The sequence below is a fragment of the Muscardinus avellanarius genome, assembly GCF_963383645.1.
Source record: "Muscardinus avellanarius genome assembly, chromosome: 20".
NCBI classification, from domain to species: domain Eukaryota; kingdom Metazoa; phylum Chordata; class Mammalia; order Rodentia; family Gliridae; genus Muscardinus; species Muscardinus avellanarius.
The window spans coordinates 12,775,109-12,790,074 of record NC_137806.1 but is presented as its reverse complement, the minus strand read 5'-3'; the positions used below and the strand labels follow the sequence as shown (position 1 = coordinate 12,790,074).

At 48.6% G+C, this 14,966-nt stretch overlaps 1 protein-coding gene across 2 annotated transcripts in view; it reads right to left on the bottom strand.

Annotated features, from left to right (window-relative positions):
• Positions 1-8,273, bottom strand: part of CREM (cAMP responsive element modulator) — a gene marked incomplete at both ends in the record, with an annotated part of 43,228 nt that extends 34,955 nt beyond the window's left edge. For both annotated transcript variants that reach the window (XM_080716927.1, XM_080716928.1), the window contains one exon: positions 8,196-8,273. In XM_080716927.1, coding sequence (XP_080573053.1) covers positions 8,196-8,273 — 78 coding nt within the window. The remainder of the gene's footprint in view (positions 1-8,195) is intronic.
• Positions 8,274-14,966: the final 6,693 nt, after the last annotated feature.

The window sequence follows — 14,966 nt, the reverse complement described above, 5'->3', positions numbered from 1 at the left end:
CATCAGACCAGCACAGCACCGGGCAGCAGTCTGGCTGGACTCAGTGCCCGTGAAGTCGTCTGAGCAGTCAACAACTGTGTCCAGCAGACGTGGCCTCGCCCAGCTCGGCCTCATTTTGCTGAGCCTTACTGTTCATTGCGACTTGCTCAAACAACGGCTTCTCTGGTGGTTGGTGTAGGCCCATAGGACCTTAGCTGGAAGCCCGTGTGACCTCACTCTAAAGAACACGCTGATTTCCAATCACTTCGCAAGGTCTTTAAGGAGTCACGGAGCGAGTGGGTTTACGAGCCGGATCGTGGTGACTCACGCTTTTAATCCCAGTATGTGGGAGGCTGGGAAAGGAGGATCCCAGGTTTGAAGTCAGCCTCAGCAATTTGGTGAGGCTCTCAACAACTTAGCAAGACTCTGTTTCCAAATAAAAACAAAATAGGGCTGAGTGCATAGCCTAGAGGTAGAAGTCCCCTGGGTTCCACCTCCAGTACCACACACACACACACACACACACACACACACACACGCATGCACGCACGCACGCACACACAAACTGCAACTTTTGGATTGCCAAAGAAATTTGATTCCCACCAAATGATGATATAAATAAATCTTAATTGTTGTAAAGCCACTTGTGTGTGTGTGTGTGTGTGTGTGTGTGTGTGTGTGTGTGTGATGGGAATGAGCAGGGGTATTCTACCTCCAAGCTACATCCTAAGCCCTATTTTTTTTTAATCTTTTGTGGTACTGGGAATTGAACCCTGGGGCGTTCTATCTCTAAGCTACATCCCCAGACCTTTTTTATTTTTGCGGGTCTGAGGAGGGAGCCCAGGGGCATTCAACCTCCAAGCTACACCCCCTTCCCTATTTTTTATTCTTTGACACAGGGTCTAAGTTGTGGCCTAAGTAGCTGAGGCTGTCCGCGAACTGCGATCCTCCAGTCTCAGCCTTCCGAATGCTGGGATTACAAGTGTGTGCCACCACACCCAGCTCCAGCCCTATTTTTTTTTTTTTTTTTTTTTTTTTGCAGGTCTGGGAATGGAACCCAGGAGTATTTGACCTCTGAGCGACACCCCCAGCCCTATTTTTTATTCTTTATTTTGAAACAGGGTCTCACTAAGTTGCGGGGGGCCTCAGTAAGTAGCTGAGGCTGTCCGCGAACCACGATTCTCAGGTCTCAGCCTTTAGAATGCTGGGATCACAAGCATGCGCCACCACGCCTGGCTATTTTTTAAAATTTGAAAGAGGGTCTCACTAGGTTGATAAGAGTCTCACTACGTGCTGAGCCTGTCCTCGAACCTGCAACCCTTCTGTCTCAGTCTCCCAGGAAATGGGATTACAGGTGTGTGCCACCATGCCTGGCTTAAAAGTTACATATCTTTTATTCATGCAAGAGAAAATATGTGCTTAAGAAACACCAGCTGGCCACAGGCACAGAGGAGCCGACATGCACTGGGTAGAAATGGGCCTTTGTGCAAGGCCTTGATCTGAGCCTAGCTAACAGCTGGACAGGAAAGGAAGGTGAGCCGGGCGTGGTGTACACGTCTATAATCCTAGTACTGGGGAGGCTGAGACAGGAGGATCGCAGGTTCGCAGCCAGCCTCAGCAAGTGGTGTGCCTCATCAACCTAGTGAGATCCTGTTTCCAAATAAGAAATAAAATTGGGCTGGGGGTAAACCTCTAAGGAATAATGCCTCTGGGTTCCATCCCCAGTACCACAAAAATAAATAAATTAGTAAATAAATTTAAAAAAATGGGTGTGGTGGTGCGCGCTTGTAATCCCAGCATTTGGAAGGCTGAGACAGGAGGATAGCATAGGTTTGAAGCCAGCCTCAGCTACTTAGTAGGCCCTTTGCAACTTAGTGAGACCCTGTCTCAAAATAAAGAATAAAAGCCGGGCGTGGTGGTGCATACTTGTAACCCCAGCATTTGGGAGGCTGAGACCAGAGGATCGCGGTTCGTGGACAGCCTCAGCTACTTAGTGAGGCCCTTTGCAACTCAGTGAGACCCAGCTTCAAAATTAAAAAAAAAAAAAAAAAAAAAATAGGGCAGGGGCTTTAGCTCGGAGGCCAAATGCCCCTGGGTTCCATCCCCAGACCCGCAAAAATAAGTAAATAAATAAATAAAACAAAGAATAAAAAACAGGGCTGGGAGTGTAGCTCAGAGGTAGAATGCCCCTGGGTTCCATCCCCAGTACTGCAAAAATAAATAGGCTCCACTCCTGTAGACCAGCTACCAAAAGCCTTCTTCCCTTCTCCACACACCTCGCTATTACACTTTTTGGTTTCAAGAGACCTTCACACTTCAAGCTTGCTAACGCTCCCATGAGCCTTTTTCTATGTAAGCGGTTAGTGCTAGGATGCGGAGGTGAAGCCCTATTCGCAGACTCTGACTTCTGCTCACAACAGGGCCGGGCCAGGCTGTGGGTGGATGGGGCGGAGGGCAGGGCCACACGCGGGTGCTCAGGACACGGAACAAAACAAGCTGTCTACCACTCGGCCCGATTTTTATTTTCTTTCCAGACAGGGTCTGGCTAAGTTGCCCAGGCTGGCCTTGAACTTGCGATCCTCCTGCCTCAGCCTCCTGAGTAGCTGGGTTTACAAGCAGGTGCCACCAAGACCCACTCCCACTGGTTTTGTTGAAGTATGGTCTATCTACCATAATGGATTAAAACAAAAATATAAATAACTAGTTACTTATAATTACCCATTTTCAAGCAGCAACAAATCCATTACATGCTAACAGAAATAACGTTTTATGGGAAACAATTTTACTTTCCAAAGCAAAGCAAAAATATTTCCTAGGAGAATAGCACTCTGAACATGTTTCCACGAATCCCTTCAAGGTCTGGTCTAACTGGAGACAGCTGGGTTCTCACGCCTCCGTCTTCCGTGAATCTGGTGCGATACTGAGTTGATACGTGAAAAAAATCTAGGCCTAACAGATAAGGGATTTTAAAAGACACGAGGAGCCGGGCGTGGCGGGCACGCTTGTCATCCCTGCACTCGGGAGGTAGACAGGAGGATCGCGCAGGTTCCCAGCCAGCCTCGCTGGCTTAAGAGACCCTGTTTCCAAATAAAAAATATAATAGGTCTGGGAGTGTAGCCCGGAGATAGAAGGGTTGCCAGGAACCCCAGTACCACCAAAAAATAAAAAATAAAAAATAAATAAAAAATAAAAGACGGAGCATTCTGATAGCTTAAATGACTGGGGCAGCGCCAGGGCCTGAGCTTAGGGCTTTGCACACGCTAAGCCATCACTTTACTACCGAGCTCCGCATTCCCAGACTTTTCCACATCTTTGAGAAGGGTGTCCTCTGCTGCCCAGGCAGTCTCTGACTTGCAATCCTCCTGCTTTAGCCTCTTCAACAGCTACAGTTATAAGGCACGCGCCACTGTCATAGCTTCGTTTTCAGAAAAATATAGATGTTCTTTGATTTGATACCAAAACTTGATGAGTGGTTGTTTCCTAAAGCTTCCTCATAACGTGCAATCTGAAGCCCTACCTGGTACATTAAAACCCACGACTGCCAGGCGTGGTGGTGCATACCTGCAAACCCAGTACTCAGGAGGCTGAGGCAGGAGGATCCCAGGTTCAAGGCCAGCTTCTGCTATTTAACAAGACTCTATTTCAAAATAATAGAAAAAACATTGAAAAGGCTAGAGATGTCGCTCAGAGGGAGAAAGCCCCTGGGCTCAACCCCCGTGCCTCTCCCAGCACACGCGCCGCCCTCACCCGTACCCTGGTGACTATACCCGCGCAAGGTCATACAGCACCACGCCACGCCCACTAAGTGGGTCAGCACTCATGGCACACTGGCAGGAACACTTCCAAAACACCACCAGCTCCACTCGGAAACCAAACACGCTCGGCTCACGAGGGCCACGCAGTTTCCAAAATTCGAAATCTCTGCCTACGCCGGGCGTGGTGGCGCTCGCTTGTCATCCCCGCGCTTGGGAGGCTGAGACAGGAGGATCGCGCAGGTTCAAAGCCAGCCTCAGCTACCTAGTGAGGCTCTCAGCAACTGAGACCCTGTTTCCAAATAAAATAAAATAAAATAAAATAAAGTAAATAGGTCTGGGAGTATAGCCTGGAGGCAGAAAAGCCCCTGGGTTCCACCTCTAGTAACACACACACACACACACACACACACACACACACACATCTCTGCCTAAAAGCTTGAAAGTGGCCACTGCCAATACACACTGACTGGCGTTTGCCTCCATGTACAAGCCCACTTCACTCATCTCGTTTTTGAAATAATGTCTTCAAGGTCACATAGCTCTCATCTGGCTGCTAGGTCTTTTTTTTTTTTTTTACAAGTTTTAAGTTTTGAAATGGGGTCTTATTAAGTGGCCAATGTTCTTACTAAGTTGCCAAGGCTGGCCTTGAACCTGCAATTCTGTCTGGGCCTCCCAAATCATGGGATCGCAGGCCAGGACAACCCACCCATCAGCTTCATCAGGAATATTCTTTTCCGGCCAGGCGTGGTGGGCACGCTTGTCATCCCAGCACTCGGGAGGCTGAGAACAGAGGATCGCGATTCGCAGACAGCCTCAGCTACTTAGTGAGGCCCTCTGCAACTCGGAGACCCGGTTTCAAAATAAAGAATAAAAAATAGGGCAGGGGGTGTAGCTCAGAGGTCAAATGCCCCGGGGTTCCATCCCCAGGCCCCCCCCAAAAAATAATTATTTTCCTTTTTTTTTTTTTTTTGGTGTGTGTGGTCCTGGGAATTAAACTCAGGGTCATTTCTACCTCTGGGCTACACCCTCAGCCCTATTTTTACATTTTATTTTATTATTTATTTATCTTATAGTACAGGGGCCTTCTATATTTGACCTACTTTATTTTTTTTATTTTTTTTATTTTTTATTTTTCTTTTTTGGTGGTACTGGGGTTCCTGGAAGCCCTTCTACCTCCGGGCTACACTCCCAGACCTATTTTTATATTTTTTTATTTAGAAACAGGGTCTCCTAAGCCAGCGCGCGTGGCTGGCTTCGAACATGCACGATCCTCCTGTCTCCACCTCCCAAGCGCGGGGATTACAAGCGTGCGCCACCACGCCCGGCTTATTTTTTATTTTGAAACAGGGTCTCATTAAGTTGCTGAGGCTGGCCTCAAATCTGCAATCCTCCTGTTTCAACCTTTCAAATATTGAGATTACAGGCGTGTGCTGCAGTGCCTGTCTCCATACAGGTGTGTGTGTGTGTGTGTGTGTGTGTGTGTGTGTCTGGGGATTGAACCCGGGGCATTCTACCTCTGAGCTATACTCGCAGCCCTGTTTTATGTTTATTCTGAAACAGGGTCTCGCTAGGTTGAAGAGAGTCTCGCTACTTGCTGAGCCTGCCCTTGAACCTGCGCCCTCCCGCCTCAGCCTCCCAAGTTCTGGGATGACGGGCGTGAGACCCCACGCGGCTCGTACGGCTCTTCGATGGCTCGTGACAGTGAAGGCTAGCCTGTTGGTCTGTCAGTCCAGGTGTGGACTCAATGTTCGCCACGTCCACGGGGGCCATGACCACGAGGTGGCTGTTGTACAGCTCCGGGCACTCTCTTCTCACGGCGCGTCTGGATGCTGATGTCGGGTGTGTTGACTGTCATTTCCAGCCTGTGGTTTTTTTTCTTCTTTGTGGTACTGGGGATGGAACCCAGGGGCCTCCTACCTCCGGGCTACACTCCCAGATCTATTTTATATTTTTATTTAGAAACAGGGTCTCACCAAGGTGCTGAGAGCCTCAGTAAGTAGCCGAGGCTGGCTTCGAACCTGCGGGATCCTCCTGTCCCAGCCTCCCAAGTGCTGGGATGACAGGCACACGCCTCCATTTCCAACACCACAAGCTGTGGCCGCCCCGAGCCGCACACGCCGGCGTCTCCTGCGGCTCAGACTGCGGCTCGTGTCCAGAGTGCCCGGGCCCCAGTGCGAGCGGACGCACACGCAGCCCTCTGTGCAGCCCGGGCTCGCACGTGCACGGAGCTGTCGTCCCATGACTTCACGGCCCAAGCATTGCACCGGAAGTTGGGCAAGGCCATCGAAGGCAGGACTCATCCTTAGCAAAACCCGTGAGTCCTTCTGGAATTGTTTCCTAGTTCCTCAGAATAATCTCATGTCTGAAGCTGGAACAAAAGTTTCCCCAGAAAGTGAGCTTGGGCACTACCTACTTCTTGGCACACGCTCTCTGTTTTGTTTTAGCCTTTTTTGGAGGGGCGCTGGCGGTTGAACCAGGGACATTCTACCTCTGAGCTGCAACACCATCTCTTTTTTATTTTTTAATTTTGAAACGGTCTTGCTAAGTTTGTTGAGGGCCTCACTAGGCTGCTGAGGCTGGCCTCAAACCTGCGATCCTCCTGTCTCAGCCTCCTAAGGACTGGGATCACAAGTGTGCACCCCCACGCCTGGCTTATTTTCCTTTTTCTCTGTATTAACCTTTGCACTGCTAGTACAAAAACGGGATGAACCGTTAGGTCTCTCTCCCATCAATTCAGGGCCACCAAACTGAGGTCATTGTGTTACTATTGTTGTTACTTAGATATTTTTATTTTCGCAGCAATGGGGAGGGGACTCAGGACGTCACACATGCGAGACAAGTGTCACCCTCCATTCCTATCATTGTATTCTTCACTGTTACTCACTTATCATCAAACAAACAAAGCTAGTTTCCCTTATGTCCCAGTACTGGGAGGTGGAGACAGAAGGATCCCAGGTTCAAGGCCAGCCTAAGCAACTTTATGAGACCCCCCATTTCAAATAAAAAAAAAAGAAAAGAAAAATCGAGCCGGGCGTGGTGGTGCACACTTGTAATCCCTGTGCTTGGGAGGCGGAGACAGGAGGATCACTCAGGTTCGAAGCCAGCCACACTGGCTTAAGAGACCCTGTTTCCAAATTTAAAATAGGTCTGCGAGTGTAGCCCGGAGGTAGGAGGCCCTGGATTCCATCCCCAGTACCACCAAGAAAGAAGAAAGAAGAAAGAAAGAAAGAAAGAAAGAAAGAAAGAAAGAAAGAAAGAAAGAAAGAAAGAAAGAAAGAAAGAAAGAAAGAAAAGGGTTGGAGATACAGCTCAGAGGTAGAATGCCTCTGGATTCAATCCATGTTACCATTAAAAAAAATAATAAACCAGGTACAGTGGCCCATGCTGGTAATCTCAGTACTTGTGAGGCTGAGACAGAAGAATCACAGGTTCAAGGACAACTTCAGCAAGTAGTGAGACTCTCATCAACCTAGTGAGACCCTGTTTCAAAGTCAAAATAAAATAGGGCTGGGGGTGTAACTCGGAGGTGGAATGCCCTTGGGTTCAATTCCTAGTACCATAAAAACAAAACAAAAAGTGATGATAAATGCCAGGTGTGCCTGCACAGGCCTGTAAGCCCAGTAATTGTGAGGCTGAAATAGAAGGATTACAGGTTCAAGGACAGCCTTGGCAAGTAATGAAAACTCTCATTAAAACATTAGACCCTGTTTCAAAAAAAAGTATGGGGGCGATGTGTGGCTTAGAGGTAAAATGCCCCTGGGTTTAATCCCCAGTACCACAAAAAAAAGGAAAGAAAGAGAGAGAATAGAAAGGAAGAAAGAAAACCTGAGTAATATTGACAGAGGGCAATCTAAAGGAATATGAAGATTAATTTTTTCATGCACAAATAGGATTAGAAAGACATCCTGGATCCAGGCATGGTGGCACACACCAGTACTGAAGAGGCCAAAACACAAGAATGTCAGATGTGAGGCCAGCCTCAGCAATTTAGCAAGATCCTATTTCAAAATAAATTTAAAATGCCGGGCATGGTGGGGCACACTTGTAATCCCAACACTTGGGAGGCCAAGACAGGAGGGCAGGTTCACGGGCCAGCCTTAGCTACCGAATGAGGCCCTCCGCAAGTTAGTGAGGCTCTGTTTCAAAAATAAAGAATAAAAGATAGGGCTGGGGTGTAGCTCAGAGGTTGAATGCCTCTGAGCTCAGAGGTTCAATCCCCAGCACTGCAAAAAAGAAAAAAATATATATATATAATATATATATAATATATATATATATATATAATAAATAATAAATAAATAAAGGACTGGGGCGCGGCCTGGAGGCAGAATGGCCCCGGGCTTAGCCCACTACCTGTATATACATGACTGTCTGTATTTCCTGGGCGCCGGTGCGTGATCCACCACGCCAGGGGACACCTCTTTTCATGAGGCTTGGAAAGGTCACCGAGGCTCAATTTACCGTTTTTTCCAGGTCCCCAGAAGAGTGATCTTCCTCTACAGGATGCCTGAAACATAGATTGTGCTGATGCCACCACATTCACCGGGAATCCCACTCTGGACAGCGGCTGACGCGAAGGAAGGGGCCGAGATGGTGCCCTGGGGCCTGGCCTGGCTTTGCGATAAGTCAGTGTCCTAGTGCCAACCCTGGGCGGGGACTCGCAGCGTGGGAGCGGCCAGCACCTAGCGGAGGAGCTGCAGGCGTAGCTAGGCACCCTGGCCCAGGGCTCTGTGATGTCACAGTACCGCCGGGGGCCACGGAGCCCTGGGCACGAGTGAAGGGCGCACAGGACAGGAGGCAGCAGAGTGGAGAGCAGAGAGGAGCCGGCCCCGCGTCGAGAGCCGGCAAGAAAGGCCCTAGCGGCACAGCAGAAAGCTGAAACAACCTGGATCTCCTGTTCTGAGAATGCGGCGGACGTTTTCTTCTACAGAAAAAATAGCGTTTCAAGGAGATCTCAAATATTTTAAGGTTGAAACAGGAAAATAAGGCAATTATAAGTAAGAGCCAAAGCAAGCCTGGTGGCGCACGCTTCCGTCCCTGTACCTGGGAGGCTGAGACAGGAGAGTCGCAGGTTCGAGGCCAGCCTCAGCTCCGCAGTGAGGCCCTCCACATTTAGTGAGATCCTGTTTCAAAATGAAAAATAGGGCTGGAGATGTAGCTGGGAAGTAGAATACCCCTGGGTTCAATCCCCCGTACCAAAATAATAACAATAACAACAATAATACTAAACAAATACATTGGAGCAAGGCACAGTGGTGCGCACCTATAATCCCGGTACTCAGGAGGCTGAGACAGGAGGATTGCAGACTTGAAGCTACACTCAGCAACTTAGTGAGTACCTCTGCCACTTAGGGAGACCCTGTTTCGAAATAAAAAAGTAAAAAAATAGGGCTGGGTTTATAGCTCAGAGCTAGAATGCCCCTGAGTTCAATTCCCAAATCCACAAAATATTTAAAAAATAAAAATCAGAAAAAGGCTGGGGTATAGCTATAGATAGAACACCCCTGGGTTCAAACCTTGGTACCACACTAAAAATATATTATGTATTGAACACTTGAATAAATCTGCAAAATATTAGCCGGGCGGTGGCACGTGCCTATAATCCCAGTACTTGGGAGACTCAGAAACAAGGATCACAGGCTCAAGACACAAAGACACAGAAAATAAACACTTATGTGTACAGCTGAAAGGTGTACAGCTGAAAGGTAAAGCGTATTCACATTTTGGTCTTACACGTCTAAAACTCTCTAACCACTGAGGTGTGTCCGACCCCTTTTTATCTTGAGATAGGTCTTGCTAAGTTGCCACAGCTGGCCTCAAACTTGCGATCCTCCTGCCTCAGCCTCCCTCAGCCTCCACACACTAGTGTGTCCAATACAGCTATCCTTTTTTTTTTTTTTTGTACTATGGATGAAATCCAGGAGCATTATATCTCCGAGCTATATACCCCAGCCCTATTTTTTATTCTTTATTTTGAAACAGGGCCTCACTGAGTTGCAAAGGGCCTCCCTTAAGTAACTGAGGCTGTTCACAAACTGCAATCTTCCTGTGTCAGCCTCCCGATGCTGGGATTACAAGCGTGCACGACTGTGCCCCGCTCGGCCTATCCTTTTGCCCAAGAAAATAAGAGAGGAAAAAGTAAAGACAATAACCGTGTTACGGTCATTATTTCCCCAGCGCCGCTAGTGACAAACAACTAAGAATGTGGTCTTGAACGCTAAACAGGGTACCCAAGCCTCATCGAAAGACAGAAAATGTTGTATGCATTTTTTACAAGTTTAAAAACAAAATCTTTTTCTGCAACTCAGCTTGGATTGCTTTATCCCCTCCTGAAATTTCCTTCAAAACATTAACATTTATTCAAGGCAAAGTGTTGTCTTTTTTTTTTTTTTTTTTTTTTTGGTGATACTGGAGGTGGAACCTCTGGGCTACACTCCCAGACCTATTTTTTTATATATATGTTTTATTTGGAAACAGGGTCTCACTATTAGCTGAGGCAGGGTCTCTTACGCCAGCGCGGCTGGCTCCAAACCTGTGCGATCCTCCTGTCTCGGCCTCCCAAATGCTGGGATTTCAAGTGTGCACCACCACGCTTGTAATTAAGCCCAGCTGTCATTTTTGTTTTGAAACAGGGTCTCAGTTGGTTGATGAGTCTCACTGCTTGCTGAGGCTGTCACTGAACCTGCGGCCCTCCTGTCTCAGCCTCCCAAATCCCGGGTTACAGGTGTGCACCATCTAGCCGACTGTACTCCCTTTCCCATAGCTGTCTGTTGTCTTTATCTTTCCTGGCCCTACTTAGGACCAAGAAGATGGACTTTTGGCAGAGCTGGCCAAACAATAAGAAATGCCACCCCAATTTTCCATGGGATTGAAAAAGAAAATTTATACCGTACACATTAAAGCACGTTTCCACCCCGGGCGTGGTGGCGCAGGCTTGCCATCCCCACGCTTGGGAGGCGGAGACAGCCTGCTTTTTTGAGAAGTGCCTCTTCCCACAGCCCGTGCGCTTGAGAACAGAGACTTGAAAGGAACTTAGCAGGCAGTGTGCTGGTGCGGTCCTGCAGTCCCCGTACTTGAGAGGCTGAGACAAGATCGCAGGTTCCAGGAGGCCCACCTCCGCAATTTAAGACCTTGTTTAAAGACAAAAAGGCCAGGCGTGGTGGCGCACGCTTGTCATCCCCGCGCTCGGGAGGCGGAGACAGGAGGATCGCGCAGGTTCCAAGCCAGCCTCAGCTACTGAGTGAAGATCTCAGCAACTTAGTGAGACCCTATTTCCAAATAAAATATAAAATAGGTCGGTGATGTGGCCTGGAGGTAGAAAGCCCCTGGGTCACATCCCTAGTACCACACAAGAAAAAAGGATTCAGGGGTTAAAATGCCTTTAGGTTAAATCCTTGGACAAGGGGGAAGAGAAGGAGCCTGGCAGAGCCTGCTCCCTGTAGGCCTGTCACAGTGCTTTCTCAGTCTCCCAAATTTTATCCCTTTTTCCTTGTTTCCAAAACTGCACAGACTGAGACAAGAGGATTGCAGGCTTTACTCAGCAACTAAGTGAGACCCTGCTTCAAAAGCCAGGTGTATTGGCTCATGTCTGTAATCCCAGTACTTGGGAGGTTGAGATAGGAGGATCACAGGTTCAAAGCCAGCCTCTGCGACTTTGTGAGGCCCTGTACAATGTGGTGAGACTGCTTCCAGGTAAAAAATAAAATAAAATAAAATAAAATAAAATAAAATAAAATAAAATAAAATAAAATAAAATAAAATGGGCTGGGGCTGTAGCTCCGAGGTAGAATGTCCCTGGTTCAATACCTAGTACCACACACAAAAGAAAAACATTTCAGATTGAAGACTTTAAGCTCGGGCCTAGTCTTGTGTGCTTGGCAGCTGTAGGAAATCACACTTCAGAGGGCCTGCCTGGAGAATTGCAAGCTGCCTTTTGGGCACGAGGGGAGGGGTGCGGGTGACTGGGCGTAGTGAGCAGGAGGCACACGCGCACAGGGACGGGCACTGGGACACACCGGCACTCCCAGCTCCTCAGCAGGCTGAGGCTGGTGGATCGCAGGTTGGAGGCGAGCCTGGGCAACTCAGTAAGACCCTTCCTCAAAATAAAAATAAAGCAGACTGGGGATGTAGCTCAGTGGTTGGGTACCCCCGATAGGTCAGGTCCTTCCCTTCCCCTATGAGACCCCACAGCAGGGACAGGAGGCAGAACCCTGGAAGCCAGAGCAGAGATGCCATGAGGTCCCAGGTGTCGTGAGATTGCAGATGTCGCAGAGGACCGGCCGCTAGCCCCACCCCAAGACGCCGGGTGCATAACTACCCGTGCTTCCGCTCTGCTGCATGGCTCCGCTGACCGCGTGACTCTGCTGCTCAGTCATCGGCCCCTTCCCCTGTGGTCAGCAGACCTCCCCCAAGGTGCCAGTTTAATAAAGAGGCCTTTAATAATTTGGCTGGCCGGGTGTGGTGACGCACGCCTGTAATCCCCGCGCTTGGGAGGCGGAGACAGGAGGATCGCGCTGGTTCGGAGCCAGCCACGCTGGCTTAAGAGACCCTGTTTCCAAATAAAAAAATATAAAATAGGTCTGGGAGCGTAGCCTGGAGTTAGAAGGGCTTCCAGGAACCCCAGTACCACCAAAAAAATAAAAATAAAAAAATAATAATTTGGCTGGTGTTTGCCTCCTCGCAACCCCCAACTCAATTTCAACGTTAACACCCTAGGTGCAATTTCCAATACTGAGGGCAGGAGGGGGGAAGGCAGAATTCTAGGCTAGGAATCATATTTATAAAACACCATAATTTGGCTATTGTTAATTGTGCTGCAAATCAAAAGTACACTGAGATTCCACCCAACTCCAGTTAGAATGGCAGTCATCAAGAATACATACAACAGCCAGGCGTGGTGGGCACGCTTGTAATCCCAGAACCTGGGAGGCTGAAACAGAAGGATTGTGGTTCGTGGACAGCCTCAGATACTTAGTGAGGCCCGTTGCAACTCAGTGAAACCCTGTTTTAAAATAAAGAATGGAAAATAGAGCTGGGGCTTTAGCTCAGCAGTTGAATGTCCCTGGGCTCCATCCCCGGTACCGCAAAAAAGAAAGAAAGAAGAGGGGGGGGGAAGAAAGAAAGAAAACAAACAACAATCAATGCTGGTGAGGATGTGGGGAAATAGGAACCCTTCTAACACTATTGGTGGGATTGTAACGTGGTGCAGCCACTATGCGGATCAGCATGGAGGTTCCTCAGAAAACTGGGAATGGGACCACTGTATGGCCCAGCGGTATCACCCCTCGGAACTTCCCAAAAGACTTTCCAAAGTCAGAATGCTACAGTGATAAATACACGTTATCGTTCATGAGAGCCAAATTATGAAGCCAGCTTAGATGTCTGCCAACAGATGAACGGATAAAGAAAAGAGACAAGGCACACAACGGAATCTCACCCGCTACAAGAAACAAAATTAGGCCGGGCGTGGTGGGCACGCTCGTCATCCCCGCGCTTGGGAGGCGGAGACAGGAGGATCGCGCAGGTTCGAAGCCAGCCGCTCACGCTGGCTTAGGAGACCCTGTTTCCAAATAAAAATGTAAAAATAGGTCTGGGAGTGTAGTCCAGAGATAGAAGGGCTTCCAGGAACCCCAGTACCACCAAAAAAAAAAAAAAAAAAAAAGAAACAAAATTAGGTCATCAGCAGGAAAATGGACAGAACTAGAGGATATGGTGAGTGAGACCAGCCAGTTGCGGAAAGGCAAAGGTCGTGTTTTCTGTCATCTGAGAAAGCTACAGAGAAAAGAGGAATCAAAAAGGGGCCGAGTTCAACGGGGAGAGAGAGCAGGGAGTGAGGGAGAGACGGGGAGGCCTGAGCCTCCTTCCTAGGGGGCAGGGGACCAGCACCTGTTATAATATAAAAGCAAAAGAGCCGGGCGTGGTGGCACACGTCTGTCATCCCAGTACTTGGGAGGCCCAGACAGGAGAATGAGGACAGCCTCCGCAAGCAGTGAGACGGACTCTCATCAACCTAGAGAGACCCTGTTTCTAAATAAAAATTAAAAATAGGGCTGGGAGTGTAGCTCAGAGGTAGACTGCTCCTGGGTTCCATCCTCAGTACCGCAGATAATTAATAATAATAATGATGATGATGATGATGATGATAATAATATAAAACTAAGCCAGGTGTGGTGGTGCACACCTGTAATCCCAGTACTTAAAAAGCTGAAGCAGGAAGATCACGGTTTCAAATCAGCTTCAGCAACTTGGCAAGTCCGTTTCCAAATAAAAAATAAAATAGGACCAGATATGGTGGTTCACGCTTGTAATTCCAGCATTTGGGAGGCTGACACTGGAGGATCGCAGTTTGCAGACAGCCTCAGCTACTTAGTGAGGCCCTCTGCAACTCAGTGAGACCCTGTTTCAAAATAAAAGAATAAAAATAGGGCTGGGAGTGTAGCTCGGAGGTTGAATCGAATGCGCTGGGTTCCATCCCCAGTACTGCAAAAAATAAATAAATAAAATAGGGCTGAGGGTGTAGCTCAGAGGAGGATGTCCCTGGGCTCAATCCTCAGCATCGGGGGTTTGGGGGTAACTAGACTTAGCATCTACCTCTCATAGTCATATTCAGCAGAGGGATCATGGGAAACTCTAGATCAACAGTAAGAGCTGGGCTCCGACCCCTCTCAGCCCAGGGCTCCCTCTGCTCTGGGCGGCCGGCGCCTACCTGAGCTAAAGCCGGGATGGCGCTCCGGCCGGCCTGAGGCTGCGTGTGCGCGGCCTCGCTCTCGGCCACACAGTTGGCCAGGTTTCCGTTCTGCTGGGGCTCAGTGATCTCCACGGTCATTTGTCTGGAAAGACGGTAAAAGGAAGCACATTAAGGCCCGTCTCGGCGTCAGGAGACACTGATCCTGTGTCCGTTGGTCTTCTGGTATTCGTCCTTCCTTCTCTTTTTCTTTCTCTTTCTTTTTGGGTATTGGGAATTATTGTGTGTGATCCTGGGGGTGGAACTCATGAGCGTTCATTCAACCACCAAGCTACACCCCAGCCCTATTTTAATTCTGAAACAGGGTCTCGCTAGGTTGATGAGAGTCTCATTACTTGCTGAAGCTGTCCTCGAACCTGCGATCCTCCTGTCTCAGCCTCCTCAGGACTGGGGTGACAGGTGTGAGCCCCCCTGCCCGGATAAAAAATTCTATTTAGATGGCCATGAAACATTACTAGAAATGTTCTCCTGTTTGTTACACAGAGTTA